Source organism: Corvus kubaryi, unplaced genomic scaffold (genome assembly GCF_017639235.1).
Source record: "Corvus kubaryi isolate FWS band 111438036 unplaced genomic scaffold, C.kubaryi_AGA036_p1.0 split1-37296, whole genome shotgun sequence".
NCBI classification, from domain to species: domain Eukaryota; kingdom Metazoa; phylum Chordata; class Aves; order Passeriformes; family Corvidae; genus Corvus; species Corvus kubaryi.
Window position 1 is genome coordinate 11,128,745 of NW_024582075.1, and position 15,354 is coordinate 11,144,098.

The following is a 15,354-nucleotide window of genomic DNA, read 5'->3' on the forward strand; positions in this document are numbered from 1 at the left end:
ACATGGAGGCAGGACCTTTCAGATTGCTTGTGGACCCCATCAGTTCTCCAGCTTGGTAAGTCAGTTGGCCCTTCCTTTACTTTTTTTTCTAGATAGTAAAAGTTTGTGTCTACAGCGATGGGGGGTAACTACCACTAATTAGTAGGGAACTACCCCTCAAGGTTGCTCTGAACACATGAAGGATCAGAGCTTCATTAAGCAAGCACCTTCTGCTATTTTCTTTACCATCACAGTCCCTCAAATTTCCTATGAGATTCTGGTACAGGAAGTGGCAGTTTCCTCCTCTCTATAACTTCAAACCCAAATACCATGTTCATGCTTCTTTGGTGGTTCCTCAAATGGAAGTTTTTGCTCTTGCACAGCATTCTCCCTCTTTCTGTCTCCTCCCTCAACAGGCCACATGAAGGGTAGGAAATGCAAAGACAGGGTAACATTCTTAGCAAGCAGCATTATTGAAAGACAGCAGTGACAAAAGCAGTCAGAGGAAAACAAGAAAGTCAGTGTGATGCTTACAAGACATTCAAGTCCAAAACACTAATTGTTCCTCAGCTCCCTATCTAAAAATAGGTCTGGAAATACAGGTTTATTATGAATCTTCTCCACAATATACCAATCTGTGCTAGGCACATCATTCTCACCAGTGAGAAAGGTCTTTAGGGTCTGATATTATTGTTACTGTCAGATTAATGAACTGACTGCCGCACACGAGGGGGTTTGAAAGATACTCAGTTGTGAAGGTGAAGGCCTGAGGCACTGGCAATTTCTACTACTTAAATTTCATCTAACCCTCACTCCTATCCCTGCCCCATTAAAAAAAACCAAAAGAACCCCAAAAACCCCAACCAAACAACAACAAAAAACCAACTCAAAAAACCCCCTGGAAACTACATGTAAACCTGCAAGTATGTTATGAGACAAGAGGTCCAGCAGTATTTTTGCAAGTTAGGATGCACCAAGTGAAAGCATCATTCTGTGTCCCCATTATGAAACCTTTGAGAAACCAGAACTTCTGGAAGGTGTTCTCCCAAATAAAGCCACAACTATGCTGCAGAGAGCACCAGCTGCCCTCAGGAAGCCTGGGGCTGTGCCTTTCCCATAAACAAGAGCTTCATGGATTCTGTCCCAATCGGCCTGTTTCTCAGCTGTTCTTACCTCTGCTGATGTCCAGGCTTGCTGAAGGTGCCACAGAACCATCCTGTCTAGAAGCCACATCTCCACAAGTGAATCCCATCTTTTACTTCCCTCTCGCCCTGCCTCTGCTCTTTCCCAACATTCAGAAGCCACCAAGATACTGTGAAATAATTACCCAAAAAGGCAGTCAAAAGTCTTTTGCCCAACTATAGGCTGAATTTGCACTTAAGATTAAATTCTGTCAGTCATGTAAATTCCAGTGGCGAAAAAAGCTGAACAATGGACATTTTTACACAGGATGCATATATATTTTATTTTGGGAACAACGTTAAAAATTGTTTCTTAGTCTAGAATATCTATACAGAATTCAGAATATAGAGTGTCCTTTTAAACTCAAATTTTTGTCAAATGTACAAAATATTACAGAGAAACAATTGTTAATCAAAGCACAGTAAATGGATGCCATTTTTCAACAGTTCAAAACAGTCTCTAAACCAGTGCAAATCTTATTGCATTAAGCTTCCCAGCTCACTTAATAGAGTCATAATTTATTCATACCACATAATTTCATCCTCCTTACAATACAGTTTATTTTAAGCTCCTAACAGGAGTTTAATGTGCTTCTAAACAACAGCAAACAATCCCTTTTATTTGCACCATTGGTTGATGCAGACTGAAAGAACAAATAAAAACGCCATCCGATTCTCTCATGTATGCATCACAATATACAGCACAGGAGAGTACAGAACTAGAGTCCAATTCAACCATTCCGTTTCAACACTTAAAAGTTACAAGGGTGTTCATTTTTAAAAAGATCCATAGTGAAAAGCTGATATACAGAATGCATTTTAAGATTTTTATTAGCTGAAAGAAAAAAAGAACCCTTTTGTTTAAATGTACAATTATCTGAATAAAATTACCTGCTTACCATTAATGAAATAGAAATTATCTGCATTAAAATAATGGTTGAATTAAGAATTTTAAAAAGAGAAACCTACTGAGTGGATTCTTCAGTTCCTTACATTTTAACAATTTGTTTTAAAAATATAATTTCTATGATCTAATTTAATATACATTTTGAAAATATCCCCTATGTTGCAGTTATTCAAGGAAAGCAGTAAACTCAATGAAAGGTATATTCTTTTAGCTGCAGCAATACAAAAAGCCATTAATTCACAGTTAAAATAGAATAATATTACTCATTCACAAGTGCAATGTAGCTTGAGCTTAACCAATGTGAAATTCCACCAGGAACAAACTAAGTTACTTGCAAAATTAATTTACTTTGAAACACATATACTAAATAAAATACTTTCTATTACCACTGTATTGTCTAAACTTGAGTTATATAAAATGTGAAGACAGGATATGATTGTAAGTAACATACAGATGCTTCTAGTAACATGTAAAATCTGGTACCAATTACTGTGCCAACACTGTAGCCACATCAGTCTCCTAGGCCTAAAGGGTTTTCAAAGTTGTCAGATTTTGGTGGTGTGCCAGAATATAATTCATAAAGAAAAGCTTTGTAACTTAAGAATCCTGTTTTTAAACATTTAAGACCTCATTTGTTGGTTTAATTCCACAAAAAACCCAGCTATTTTCATATGAGCACTCAAGCTGTATATGTAACCGATTCATAGCTGGGTGAAAGGTGCAAGACAGTATCTTAGAAACAATTCAAGGAAGCTTCTCTTTGATAATTGTTCTTCCAATACAAACTTTCTAAGTTGGGCATTCCTGAAATCCATTGTTTGCATCTACATCTGTTATCAGGTTGCTTTACGCCCTCACTTTGTGCACACATTGCATGTTTTGAAGTTAATGCTGATCTGCAAATGTTTCCTTCAGGTTGTACACGGGAATTACAAAATATACACAGAAGAACCATCTCCTTCTGAACACTGGCTGTTGAAATACTAGAAAGAGTATGTGGAGGCAAGAGTTTCACAAGTGAGCAAAATGCTACTTCTTCTGTTTATACTGACAGAGCAACAGAACCAAAATCAAGCTTTATCCACATACCTCCTTCACAACACTTTGCCCAGATCAGTAATCTATTATGGATTCAGATAAATTTGGATTCCTAGGAGTTGGGCGTCAAACAAGTCAGAAGCATTTGTAGGTAACTAAGTCATCCCCATATAGCCCAAGAAGTTCATCCTGTCAACTAAATTGCAGAAATGTGCCTTTAGTGCCTAATTTTCAGAAGAACAAAAGTGGTTGCAATGTACTCATAACAAACTTTTGAAAATTTTCCCTGCTTATTTTTGGCCAGATTTTGTTAAACTCTTACGCTTTTTTCCCCATAAAAAAGGATCTTCTGAGATAAAAACGAATTGTTTTCAGAGATCTCCCTTTTCATCTGAGTTATGGATTACATTCAAGAACCAACTGATTAGTTAGCTACTAAAACCTAAGCATTAAAAACTTTCTATAAAAAGGATAAAGTCTTCCTTTTTTTATTCTATATTAAAGAATCAATTCCAACATGCAGATAAAAGATTTCAAGCAGCTACATGCAGGACCTCTACCACTCTGAAATCCAGGTGCCTACACCAGGAACAGCAGTTAATTTGTAGTGTACAAAAATGCCAATATGCAAGAGTAAATCAAAGCAAGTTCAATTCTGCAGCCGTCCTTTCCTCCTCTGGCTTTAGTTTTGTTGGGTTTTATTTGTCTAGTGTATATACCTGGGAAAGGTTTAACATTAAACACTAGAATTGTGACACAATCTGCTTTGCCTTCTTTACAACACCACTACCTGATTAATCTGTATTTTCAGCAACATACGAGAAAGTTGTTTGGAAAGGAAGATTATGTGTTTATGGAAACTAGTTCATAATAATATTATTTTACTATGTTTTAAAACTGTTTGGATTTCACATATCTAAAACAGCACTCACTAGACAGATTTTCCTTGCAATTTAATGAGCTGGGAGAATTTAAGGATAACTAAAACTTGATTCCTTGCAAGTTGCATCACATAATCACATGGTTTGTCCATTTAACACTCAAATATGGTCTTTGTGTAGCTGTCTGTTGGAAAAGAATGTATAGAGTTACATGGAAAAAATTGCTGACTTTGATTTGTAGAAATAATAAGTTGTTTGGATCAATGCTTTAGATAGACTTTAACTTTAGAAGGACAGAATCGTGCCAATTGTGTAACTGGAGAAGAGGGGAAAAGATGAAGAATCAAGGACTGTTTTTTAATTGTGATGTAGGTCAGGTATCAGCAAGCAACTATGCATAAACCCAAAGAATAAAGAATAATAAAAAAAAAGTTTGTGCTTTCTCACTTTTAGTTGTTGAGAAAGCACAATAGTTCTATCAGGAGAGAATCTGTCTAGATAATATCCCCATATTAACTTAGGATCAGCACTTTTAGACAAAATATAAGGCATCAGTCTATGATGCAAATATATTTTGTCACAAATAGTGCCACTCCCTTGTTTCCACCTGATAAAAAAAATCTGTTTTATTGTTTAATGTAAAAATTGTTCCAGACAGATCTTCATCCCTCATAATTTTGAAGAATGAAAGTTTTTAAAAGTAGTATCAAGCAAACACATTCATACCCAGATGCAATTAATATTTTAATCTATGCTCCTTTTACATGCTACAGATACCTTTTTTTCTCTACAAATTATTCCATTGTAAAAGCCACACCACTAGCTTTCAGCCTGGAATAAATCTTATAATATTTTTCAAGTAACAGAAACTTTTAAACTGTTGACCAGTATCCAGGCTCTCCTTGCCAAGACTATGACTACTGTAGTCAATTAAATATGTGAGGTGAGGAAGAGTCTTATCTACTAGACGCAATCCAAAAGATGGATACATCTTTTCAGATCATACACATAAGCACTCCATTTCTGCTAATATACACCTTGAAGACCACATTTATAAATACATTTTAACTGAAATATTGAATCTGGACTATCAGTGCAAAACAATTAACCCACAGGCTAGTATGAAACCAAGGGAGAGGGTGATAAAGAATTCAAGGAAGACACTTCTTAAGCACACATGCAAATAGTATAAAGCATAATTTTTTTTCAGGCAGTATCTGTTGACAATCCTTGTATGTATTCTAATACCATTTGAGCTTCCTACCTAATTTTTAGAAAGCCATCCACCTCTGAGCTGCTTTGTGTAGAAGCTTATCCTTCTTTGGAGGAAGCAGCCAGTACGTTTACAGGATCTTATAGTTTATCAGATAGAGAACACAGGAAAGTTGAGTGTAAGTTTCTGTTTTCTCACAGCAATAGACACACATTGTGAAAAGGTCAGCAAAGGTAATTCTGAATACTGATTGGGACAAGAGTAAGGAGAAGGGTACCAATTTTAGGTACTGTGATCTGACGAAAGCAACTGCATTGCAGCTTCCAATCCAAGGTTTGAAATATTTGCATTCATACAACCACACCACACACTAATAAAAGGATCCCCCTCTAGGTAAAGGTGATTTTAAAGAAGCAATGAAGAATCTGAGTACTGGAAAAGTACTTCATTAAAATACACAAATATTGGTGGCCCTTAAGAAAGTCACCAATTATAGACTGCTGTTTAGTCATCACCTTTTTGAACAACTTGATATTGTGGAGGAAAAATTTGAGGAAATTAAAAAATATATATGGGGGGAAAGCAGACCAACCACTGAAACATACTCATAATTTTAAAACATTTTGACATACTTTACAATGTGCCTATGAGATAAAAGAGAAGAATATATGTTGCAGCTCAATGAAACTGGTTTGACAAATTGCTCAATTAACACCTTTTGGGATTCAAAAGTGTATATATCACCATGCTCCTGGTTTGTTCACCTCTGCTTTTGTCTCTCAAAAGTTTAGTGTGCGTCTTTCTTGTTTTTATATTAAAGGTGCTCCAAAGCACTTCCTGCAACACTCAACCCTGCTGCTTGGTGGAGCATCTATTTTCTGCATCTTTTCAAGAACTTCCTCTGGTAGTTTTTTAAGTGCAAGTCTGTATTCACTATCAAAGACCTCTGAAATAGAAAAAGCACAGTTGAGGTTATTTTGCAAACACTGTACAACACACTATACTAGTCCTATAAAATGCTTTTGGTGATTTTTATATAGTAACAAAATTATCTTCACTCACTAGATGCTGATTTTTTTTTTTTTTTTTTTTAAATCCACCCTCTCAGAGGACCTGAAAAGCATCTCCATAAGATGGTGTGGCACCACAACACATCACAGTGCCTGCCCATTGCTTCTTTCACAGTTCCGTTTGCCTGTTCCCAATGTATTTTGGCTATCACGTTCCCCCACAAGGGACTCACTTCGACTGCATAGCACCAAATAGAAGACAGGATAGAACACATCAGGAGGCGGGGGGGAAATCAGGTGTTTAGATGACATAGATCTGATATGTGGGTCGGAGAAAGATGGACAAGACTGGAAACAAGCTTTCAGACATGAGGAATTAAAACTTCAAGCTCTTCAATACCCTTTGTTTAAACTAACTCATTACTGTTTTCAAACAAAGTCAGCGTTATTTGTTCCATATGAATTATATTTACATAAAACCAACACCTAAAGACTGACAGCCCACTACTTCTCACTAAAACACAACTGAATCTTAGAAACTCATGGATGAAAAGTCAGTTTTATACACTAGCTTTCATGTAAAATATCCACAGGGACTATACATTTCACAGTATTTTTTACTTACCAATGTCAATGTTTTCTCTTCCAAGAGACACCAGAGACAGGAAAAGAATTTCCCTGTAAAAACTCCTAGGGGAATATTTTGAAGGGTGAGTTAATGAAAGCACCAACTATCCTGTTTACAAAGTCAATATTGAAGACTTCCATTATGTAGTTTCTGCAGCTGTTTTGTTAACCTTGCTTGTGAAGACAGTGACCAATCTACATGACAACCAGCTTAAGGTTTTCTAATGCCTGAATACTTTTACTTAATGCAGAAAGAAGTATTATTGCTAGATCCTAGTAGTTACATTTTCTATGAAAAATTCCTCTGCCATCAAAATGCCAAGCAAACAAGAAATATTAAATTAACCACCACTTTTTTATTTATTATTAATTTGTTCCTGCCTGACCATGAAGCACTGTGTGGGTTTCTTTTAGGTCACCCATACTTTTTGTTTCTTGTTTCAGAATGTCATGATCTATCTCAAAAATAGATATCACTAAATAATCAGATATTCTTTTTTTCCCCTTGTGGAAGTCATAAAGATGGTCCTCTAGGCAAATCAGTTTCTGTTTCTTTTTAGTAACTACAAAATACAGAAACAAAGATGACTTAGCATGATAAATGTCAAACACATCTGCTGTAATTTACTTCAGAGCCTGTGCTTTTGTACAAAGCCTTCCTTGAATTGCAGTGCAGATTACAAAATGTACCATTACAGGAATTATTTACATATCTCCCTCTCTTTGTGGATCATGCTGCATCCACTTTTCATAGCCAGTACTCCAGGCTGCTGGAATTTCAAAAGATGTAACTAGGGAGAATATTCCACACACTGCAACAGGATGCTGTACGTTTTTATTTGTCAATTTTCTAGACCTGGAGTACTGTCAAAATCTGTGTAATTGATACCTGCATTTTTTTTACTGACTGTAAAATGTCCATTTTCATTAAAGAATCACATTCATCCATTTGATCTGGATGCACCATGCATCTGCATACAGAGTGCATCTCTTCGTAAACATAGGCATAAAGAAATACACGTGGTTTTTGGTGGGCACAAATGAAACTGAATCTTCCCCAGAGGTCCTTATGATATTATCACTATGAAATGTACACAGTCTGATCTTATTTAATTTTTAGTGGGGAGAAACTAAGAAGAGATTATCCCTTTACCTCTGTCGTTTCATATCTGGCTTAACTTTCTGTAGGAGGAGGTTGATCGGCTTAATAACATCATTGTGTTGAATACTTAGTTTGATGTTCTCTAACAAAGTGTTTGTTGCCTGCTGATCTTCTGCCAGTGTGGAGGGTTTCTTTTCAGAAGAATCTGGGAAGTACAACCATACAGACTATTAAAGCAGTAAAGATTTTTTTTCCACTTTAATAAGCAGAAGTATTTCCAAAAGTGAGATACACATAGACAACCTCTACTCAATCTACAGAAATTTGTTAAAATGGAAGGACTTTGTCCGCATATAGTCTTCACTCAGAAGTAACTTCACCCAAAAGTGACAGGATCCATCAAGTATCCATGTGCAAGAGGTCGCACATGACAGAAACACAAGAGACTGAAGAGTACCCAGCATCAGATTGCCTGTGATGGTTGGTTAGCTCAGATTCATTGCTGTACTTAAAAATCAGGTTCACTGCAAGAAGATTATTGTTAAACAAGGGAAAAGAAATAAAATAGAAGTGCCACTTTTCTTAGCAAAGAAACTTTTCTTATTAAAGCCCATCTTAAAAGCCACCTACAATTAACTGGTAACTTTGGGATACATATTGAAATACATAATGCATAGCTGAATCAAACAAGAAAGAAAATGATCAAGACATTTACCATCGTGATTTGTTACTTCAAATGCCACATTCAGAATAACACCAAACTAGTAGTTTCTGGAAAACAGTGACTCATGAGGGAATAGTAAGTCCATGTACTGGAAAAGAAGTTAGTTTACAGACTAGGCAGTGAGTACATGGTGTGTAAATGAATTGCAGACCAAGCCTAGTAATCTTCACCACACCAACATGACATTTTCATAAAATTGACATATATGATGCTTTACAAATGTAATTTCTTGTTTTCAAAATATCTTCTGACACTGCTATATGGCCTGTCTAAAAAGCTATTTTTCCTCCACATCTAAAACAGGCCTTTTGCTCCTTTGTTACACAAATATATATATTTATGCATCTTCATCCATGGCTAGATGATTTGGGGATGCTTTTCATCTATTATGGTTACATCAATATGCTTTGTAGAATCTGAGGGAAATACCACATTGTTTGGTGCGCTTGAATGTACTTTTCTGATCAGTGTTGTTATTTTTAGGACATTTTTCAACAAACCCTTTTTAATTACTTAGAACCAAAATTAGCACACTACACAGTTTTTAGCAGTTTTTAAAAGTTAAAACAAGGACTTAGAAGTTTAGGTCAACAAAGATTTTTTGATGATCAGAAGTAAGGAAATCCTTAAGTTCTTATAACCAGTCTGCCTGTTTTTATGCTAGACAAGGCTTTCTTTGGTCTTACTTTGTGACAGTCAAGAGAGGTGCCAAATGTACCTATTAATGGGACTTGTGATATTTTGTTCATTTACAGAAGTACAAGATACCTTTTTGTAATACAGCCTTCTTGTACATGCCTGCAGAGCTATTACCAGATCATGCAGCAAAACATTCAAAACAAGTGAGGCTTATTTAGCACCACATGTAGAGCAATCAGCGATTCCTCCCCCCTGAAACTGTATGACATATGATGAACAGATTAAACTTATTTTCACAACTAACTACGTGAACTATGTGAAGTACTTAAGGGATTGCAGATACTTCACACACTAAAAAATACTGCAAATTGATGGGCTGTGTGCACATCAGCCACTATAAAACAACAGTTTCTTTCCATAGTCTCTGCTCCCTCTGCTTTCTGTAGCATTTGTTTCACTTACTGAGATTTCTCCAAGATATATACAGGGGCTCCCCTGGCTCTTGGTGGAGGTTGATATTGTCCCATAGAAGATGGATGTATACTAGCTTGCTATCTTGAGCAAGAGATGTCAAAGGAAGCTAAAACACATGAGGAAAAAGTTTTAAAAACACCAGTACAGTGTTACATTATTTAAAAACCATGTTCTTTTACTAATTTTGCAGACAAAGAAGGTTTACTCTATTTAACTTGAATCTAACAAAGAGGAACAGATGATATCTTTTACAGTAAACTGCACTCAACCAGAGCAGTCACAAGTACTGCAACATTTAATTACCTTTTTTAATCTATCCCAATGTATGAAGACCATTTAATTTTCTACAGGCATCTGAAGAAAATATTTATAAGTATATACCTGGAAATATTTTTTGTGCCCCAAACACTGTATTTGATTTGTACTACTTATCATACCATACCGCAGTATTTTCTGACCTGACGAACATTTTGGTATGCATGTCTATATGTCAGCCTTCCCAAAAAGCACAAAGAATCTTCATATGTATGCAAATATTATTTATTTCCATAAAAAATATATGGAAGTCAAAGCAACAGTTATGTAATTATTTTATAAAATTAAGTGCCCCTGGAATCACTAATACAGCAAGAATTACCAGGCAAGAAAAATTTACCACTTAGTGTGCCTATTTAAATAGTAATTACATGGTATTATGTCCCATCCTGTCGTTTTCCCTCTTACAGCATTGTGGTTTTCCAGGATGCTATAGATTTCATTAGTATTGTCTTCAAGTACATTTCTTGCAAAATTTTTCTCAGTTCTAGGTGGGTGTTTCTTTGAAAATTGAGGGAAAGAATTTTGAAGTTGAAGCGCGTATAATTAGATAGGAAAAGAACACCTCTTTTTTTGCATGCATCAGGTACAAATACATATTTAATTTTGTGTTTGTACCTACACATAAAAATCATATCGTTTTCAATCTACTCCTTTAAATTAGAAACGCAAAGTACTCAAAAAATAGATCTGTTCTACATTCTTTTGGTCTAGTCATGTAGTACTGAAACAAAGTGGAGTTTGAATAGCAAAACCTATTATTGCAAGAGAACAAAAAATACTGTCCATTAACTTTAAAGACTATAAACTCAAGTATGTAACTCACTCTGTGTGTATTGCAGTATATTACAGATTTTGAGTTCTTTGCAGACACATCCTCTTTCCTTTCTTCCTATTCATCAATGAATCTTACTCTCTGGCTTTTTAAAAGAGACCATCTTGACTAGAATTTGAAGATTGTTTTCACACATCTCCCTTCACGAATCCTTGTGGAAAACAAACCTACCTACTTGTATTATAAAAACCCAGTAACTTATATTCAGCTATTCAGGAATTACTTACCCAGTATTTTTGAACCAAGCTCTCCAGCTTAACTCACGGTAATACCGCCGTTCTAACACGAGGAAGCCACTTACCTGCACACCATCATTGCAGTGCTCAGATGTCAGAATGAGTCCAGGTAAGTTGCTAGGCAGATCCAACCGTTGGAAATACCAGACTAGGTTCCAGAAGATTATGGGGTGTTGATTGATAAATTTGGATGTATGGATTACTTGCTCTCCCTCATTCTCCAACAGTGATTCAAGCTCCTTATGCAGTACCAAAGGGCTCAAATAGGGTACAGATACAGGGGCAGGGTTAGGTCGTTTTATTAAAGGATCCTAAAAATGCACAAAAAAAAGGTTTTGGTTTTTTGGTTTTCTTTGTTTGTTTGGGTTTTTTGTTTGGTTGGTCTTTGGTCGTTTGCTTGGTGTGGGGGTTTTTTCTGTTTGCTTTTGTTTTTTACTAAAACAAAGAAGATTTTTCTTCCAGAAGTACTCTTCAAGATTACTTGCCCTGGAAACCTTCATTGCAGAGTTTCTTTTGATGTTTGGAAGAAGCCTCTGGTACTACTGAACACACAATAACTTTAACAGCATTGGCAGTTTTGACCATTAGGGATTTCTTAATTTTAAAGATCAATCACCTAGGCTTTCTCTATTATATGAACAAGAAAAAAATGCTAATTTGTTAGAATTTGTTCCTGATTGTACAGTTTCAAGCTATCTAAGCTGGTAGCCAGTACCAAGCCTGCAGCAATGGAAATTGAAGAGAAATGTCAGTAATTATATCAGCTGTGGAACTGAATCATAAGTTCGCATGTTAAGGCAGCTTCTGGAAAATAACAAGCACCAAGAGAGGAGAAACACTTATTTTCACAAATAAGGTAAGAGGCTCAATACTGCCTCTTACCTTTTCCCGTCCACTCAACAGGTAAGACTAGCAGGACATACAGGAGGAGTGTAAGGAAGAGCACAGAAATTGAACAAACTTTCATTCTTGCAACATGTTGCACTATTGTGTTTAGTCTGGTGTAGGAGTTGTTTTACTATTGAACTTCCAGTTTTAGAAAGACAAAGACTAGCTTCATTCTCTTAGAGAGAATATTTCAAATCAAGCAGATCTGTTCATACAAAGTACTGTAAAAGCAATTTTAGATAAACTGAACTAAGATTTTTTCAGTTATAAGAAGGTGAAAATATGCTTGGCCATTCATATTCCCCAAATGGACAAGAAAGCTAGTAGTAGAATATTATTAAGTTCATTAATTAAGTCTTCAATATTTTTCTCTCAACTGAATATGCAACTTCTAGACTTACCACAGCTTCCTGCAAACTATTTGGAAGACTAACTGTTGAAATGCCATGAGACGGTCTCTGGGAAAGATCAATGTTTTGCAGTGGACCTCCAACACTGTGGCTCCGAGTCAAGGACACTCCCCTTTTTGGTGGACTACTGGCACGTGTCTCCATGGTTGTGGGATCTATAGTCTGCTCTTCTGCCACATCACTGTGTGAATTTTAGAAGAAAATGTGCTGATATGAAACTATTCAGCATTTCTATGGCAACAGGAAGGAAGCAGAGAAAGGCTGCCAAGTAAAGATTCCAAACCAATTTTCTCTATTAATAAGAAATGGTATTTTCCTAGTTAGCTCCATTGTTTAGGGAATACAGAACAAAATGCCTCTCAGACCAGTATAAATATCCTCCCAGAAAAGCAGCTGGGTGTAACTTCAGATATGAATCTGAAAGCACTGTAGTTCTGTACAGATACCACTGCTCTGGTACAGCTTTACCTTGCTTAGAAAAACAGCAATCTACAGTTTTGCCAATCTATGAAGATTATCTTCCTTTCACTATGCTCATCTTTACTTCCTCTTCCCTTTATTTTCTAAGTGTCATGAACAGAACAACAGTATAACAGAAAACAATTTAAAAATTGCATGCCAAAATAATAATAAGAAAATTCTGTCAAACTCATCCAGAAAGCTAACTTAAGTAAACTCAGGCTTGTCAGATTTAACACACACAACCAAGCCATTTGCAGATCTGGGAATATTCATTCTGTGCTCCTTACAATTATAATGGATGAAACCACAACTTCAACTAGAATACAGAAGAACAAAATGAAACAGAAAGTGTCTGCTTCCATATAATCTGCAGAGAGAGAAGAGATTATTTACAGGTGACTTTCATTCCTAAATTTTACTTTAGTTAAAAATACATTGTCATAAAAATTAAGATGTTAACATAAGCAACACCACCTTTAATTTTTAGTGTATTAAGACTAACTACTATTGCATTGATTAAAGCTCTAGTTGTCTGACACAGACATTAGCTCATTACTCTCAGGCACTAATACTCCAGAACTTCAAATGGAATAATGATTTAAAAAACCCCAAACAATTACAACAAAATGTAAGCAATCCCAGCAAAAAGGTCACAATTCATAGCAGCATTATTTCAATTCTTCCCTTGTCCAAGATGACACCTTCCTCCTAATGCTTTTTTTCCCTCAAACTATTTCAAAAGTGGTATTGTTTTTCTGAGTTTTACACAGATTTTGTTTGTCATAGAACACAAGCTCAGCACAAGTCTTGAGTGCTCCCAGGACTTTCTCTCAAAGTGTTCCAGCAAATGGACTTAATTTTTTCCCATAATGCAGTGTCCTTCTTTTTAAATCATACATACAAGGAAAGGAGAAGCAATGCTTGAATTTCTGTGCAAGTTTAAAAGGTGATGGGGTTTTAACCACACTGAATAGAGGTTTTACTAATTGATTCATAGTGGATGGACATGAAGTTTTATTTCTATAGCTGTGTCTCTAGAACCTACTCACTTGTGGAATGAGTTTACTTCAAACTGATAAAAGCATGCTTAAAACATGCAAAAAGAGTGAGAGGAAAGAGATGATCCTCAAGTTACAACTGTACTTCACCACATTTGGTATAAAAGCCAGCCTTACCCTTTTAAGTGTGGAAGTACCGATGCATTTCTGACAGAACTAACAATCCTGTTTTACCTACCCCTGCTCAGCTGCAGAGCTGGTTTCTTCAGCTATGGTGTGGCTGGACTGCAGGTGATCTGAAAAACTGATCAAGTCATCAACAGCTGGACTGGTCAACAGTTTCTGCTCCAGGGGATCCGTGGTTAATGGTAGAGTACCACTCTGTAAACTATCTCCTGAGGTACTTTGCTTCAGGAAAAAGCTAGTTACATGAATGGGAGGGAGAAAAATACAAAGGTAAAGATAGAGTCATAAAATTATTATTTTCTACATTTAATTTTCAGAAGTAGCAAAAAAAGGAGACAACATTAAAAAGCTTGACAACAGGACATAAACTCCATCCTACTCTCACCCCTGCAACTTACACAGGCAGAGTAAATTAACACATAACAAGATTCGATCTGCAAAAAGACATCCTACACTGGACAAAAATCATTACAAGCAACCCTAGTTTGTCATGGTTCCAAATCAGCAACAGCATATTAATAGCTGACACATCACTGAAAATGGTTGCTATTGTAATGTGACATTACAGACTGCACAATCATACACCACTATAAGCACAGGACAACACAAATGGGTCTTGCTTTGCTAAGTCTCTTAAGTACACACTCTACAGTTAATACAGATGTTAAATTTCTGCATTAGAAAACACTAGTGGAATCTCTGTTTCACAGCAATAACCACTACAGTGAGAACTGGAACTTAAAATTAATTTCCATTTTCTACAGTGAAGCTAAAAGAGGTTAAAAACAGTAAGTAGAGAAGCTTAAACTGGAGAAACAATAAGGTGGAGCATCTGGAACTAAAAGCTGCTAGCAAATATGATCTGGGAAAAATTCTTTGCTGACAGATTTAAAAACCTCTTCATATGCTTTTATACAGTTTAAGGTCCATAGGCTTTGTTTTAACATTGAAACAAAATGAAAACAGACTTGCACATTCTGTACAGTTATGCTTACATAGAAAATAGGAAACAAAAAAGTGATAAAAAGGCAACCGGTTCTTCAGGTTTTGGCTGTTTTTACAATGCAACTCAATAGTTTACATGACCTATAATTTCCTTCAATACAATCACGACCATCAAATAGGCAGTGACATTCTTCCGCACATCTAGATGGGGAGAGATATCTGTAGAAGAGGCTGCTCCTGTTGACCTTAACAAGCACCTTTTTCCCATGAGAAAGTACATAGCAAAAGATCATCCTCAGCCATA

At 36.0% G+C, this 15,354-nt stretch overlaps 1 protein-coding gene across 5 annotated transcripts in view; it reads right to left on the minus strand.

Moving 5' to 3' along the window:
- Positions 1 to 1,417: 1,417 nt before the first annotated feature.
- Positions 1,418 to 15,354, minus strand: part of DENND4C (DENN domain containing 4C) — a 74,011-nt gene continuing 60,074 nt past the window's right edge. For all 5 annotated transcript variants that reach the window (XM_042012660.1, XM_042012663.1, XM_042012662.1 and 2 more), the window contains 7 exons: positions 14,158 to 14,340; positions 12,451 to 12,640; positions 11,227 to 11,472; positions 9,764 to 9,881; positions 7,990 to 8,143; positions 6,835 to 6,899; positions 1,418 to 6,145 (listed from right to left, as the gene is read on the minus strand). In XM_042012660.1, the coding sequence (XP_041868594.1) occupies positions 6,009 to 6,145; positions 6,835 to 6,899; positions 7,990 to 8,143; positions 9,764 to 9,881; positions 11,227 to 11,472; positions 12,451 to 12,640; positions 14,158 to 14,340 (1,093 nt within the window). In that variant the 3' untranslated portion in view covers positions 1,418 to 6,008. The remainder of the gene's footprint in view (positions 6,146 to 6,834; positions 6,900 to 7,989; positions 8,144 to 9,763; positions 9,882 to 11,226; positions 11,473 to 12,450; positions 12,641 to 14,157; positions 14,341 to 15,354) is intronic.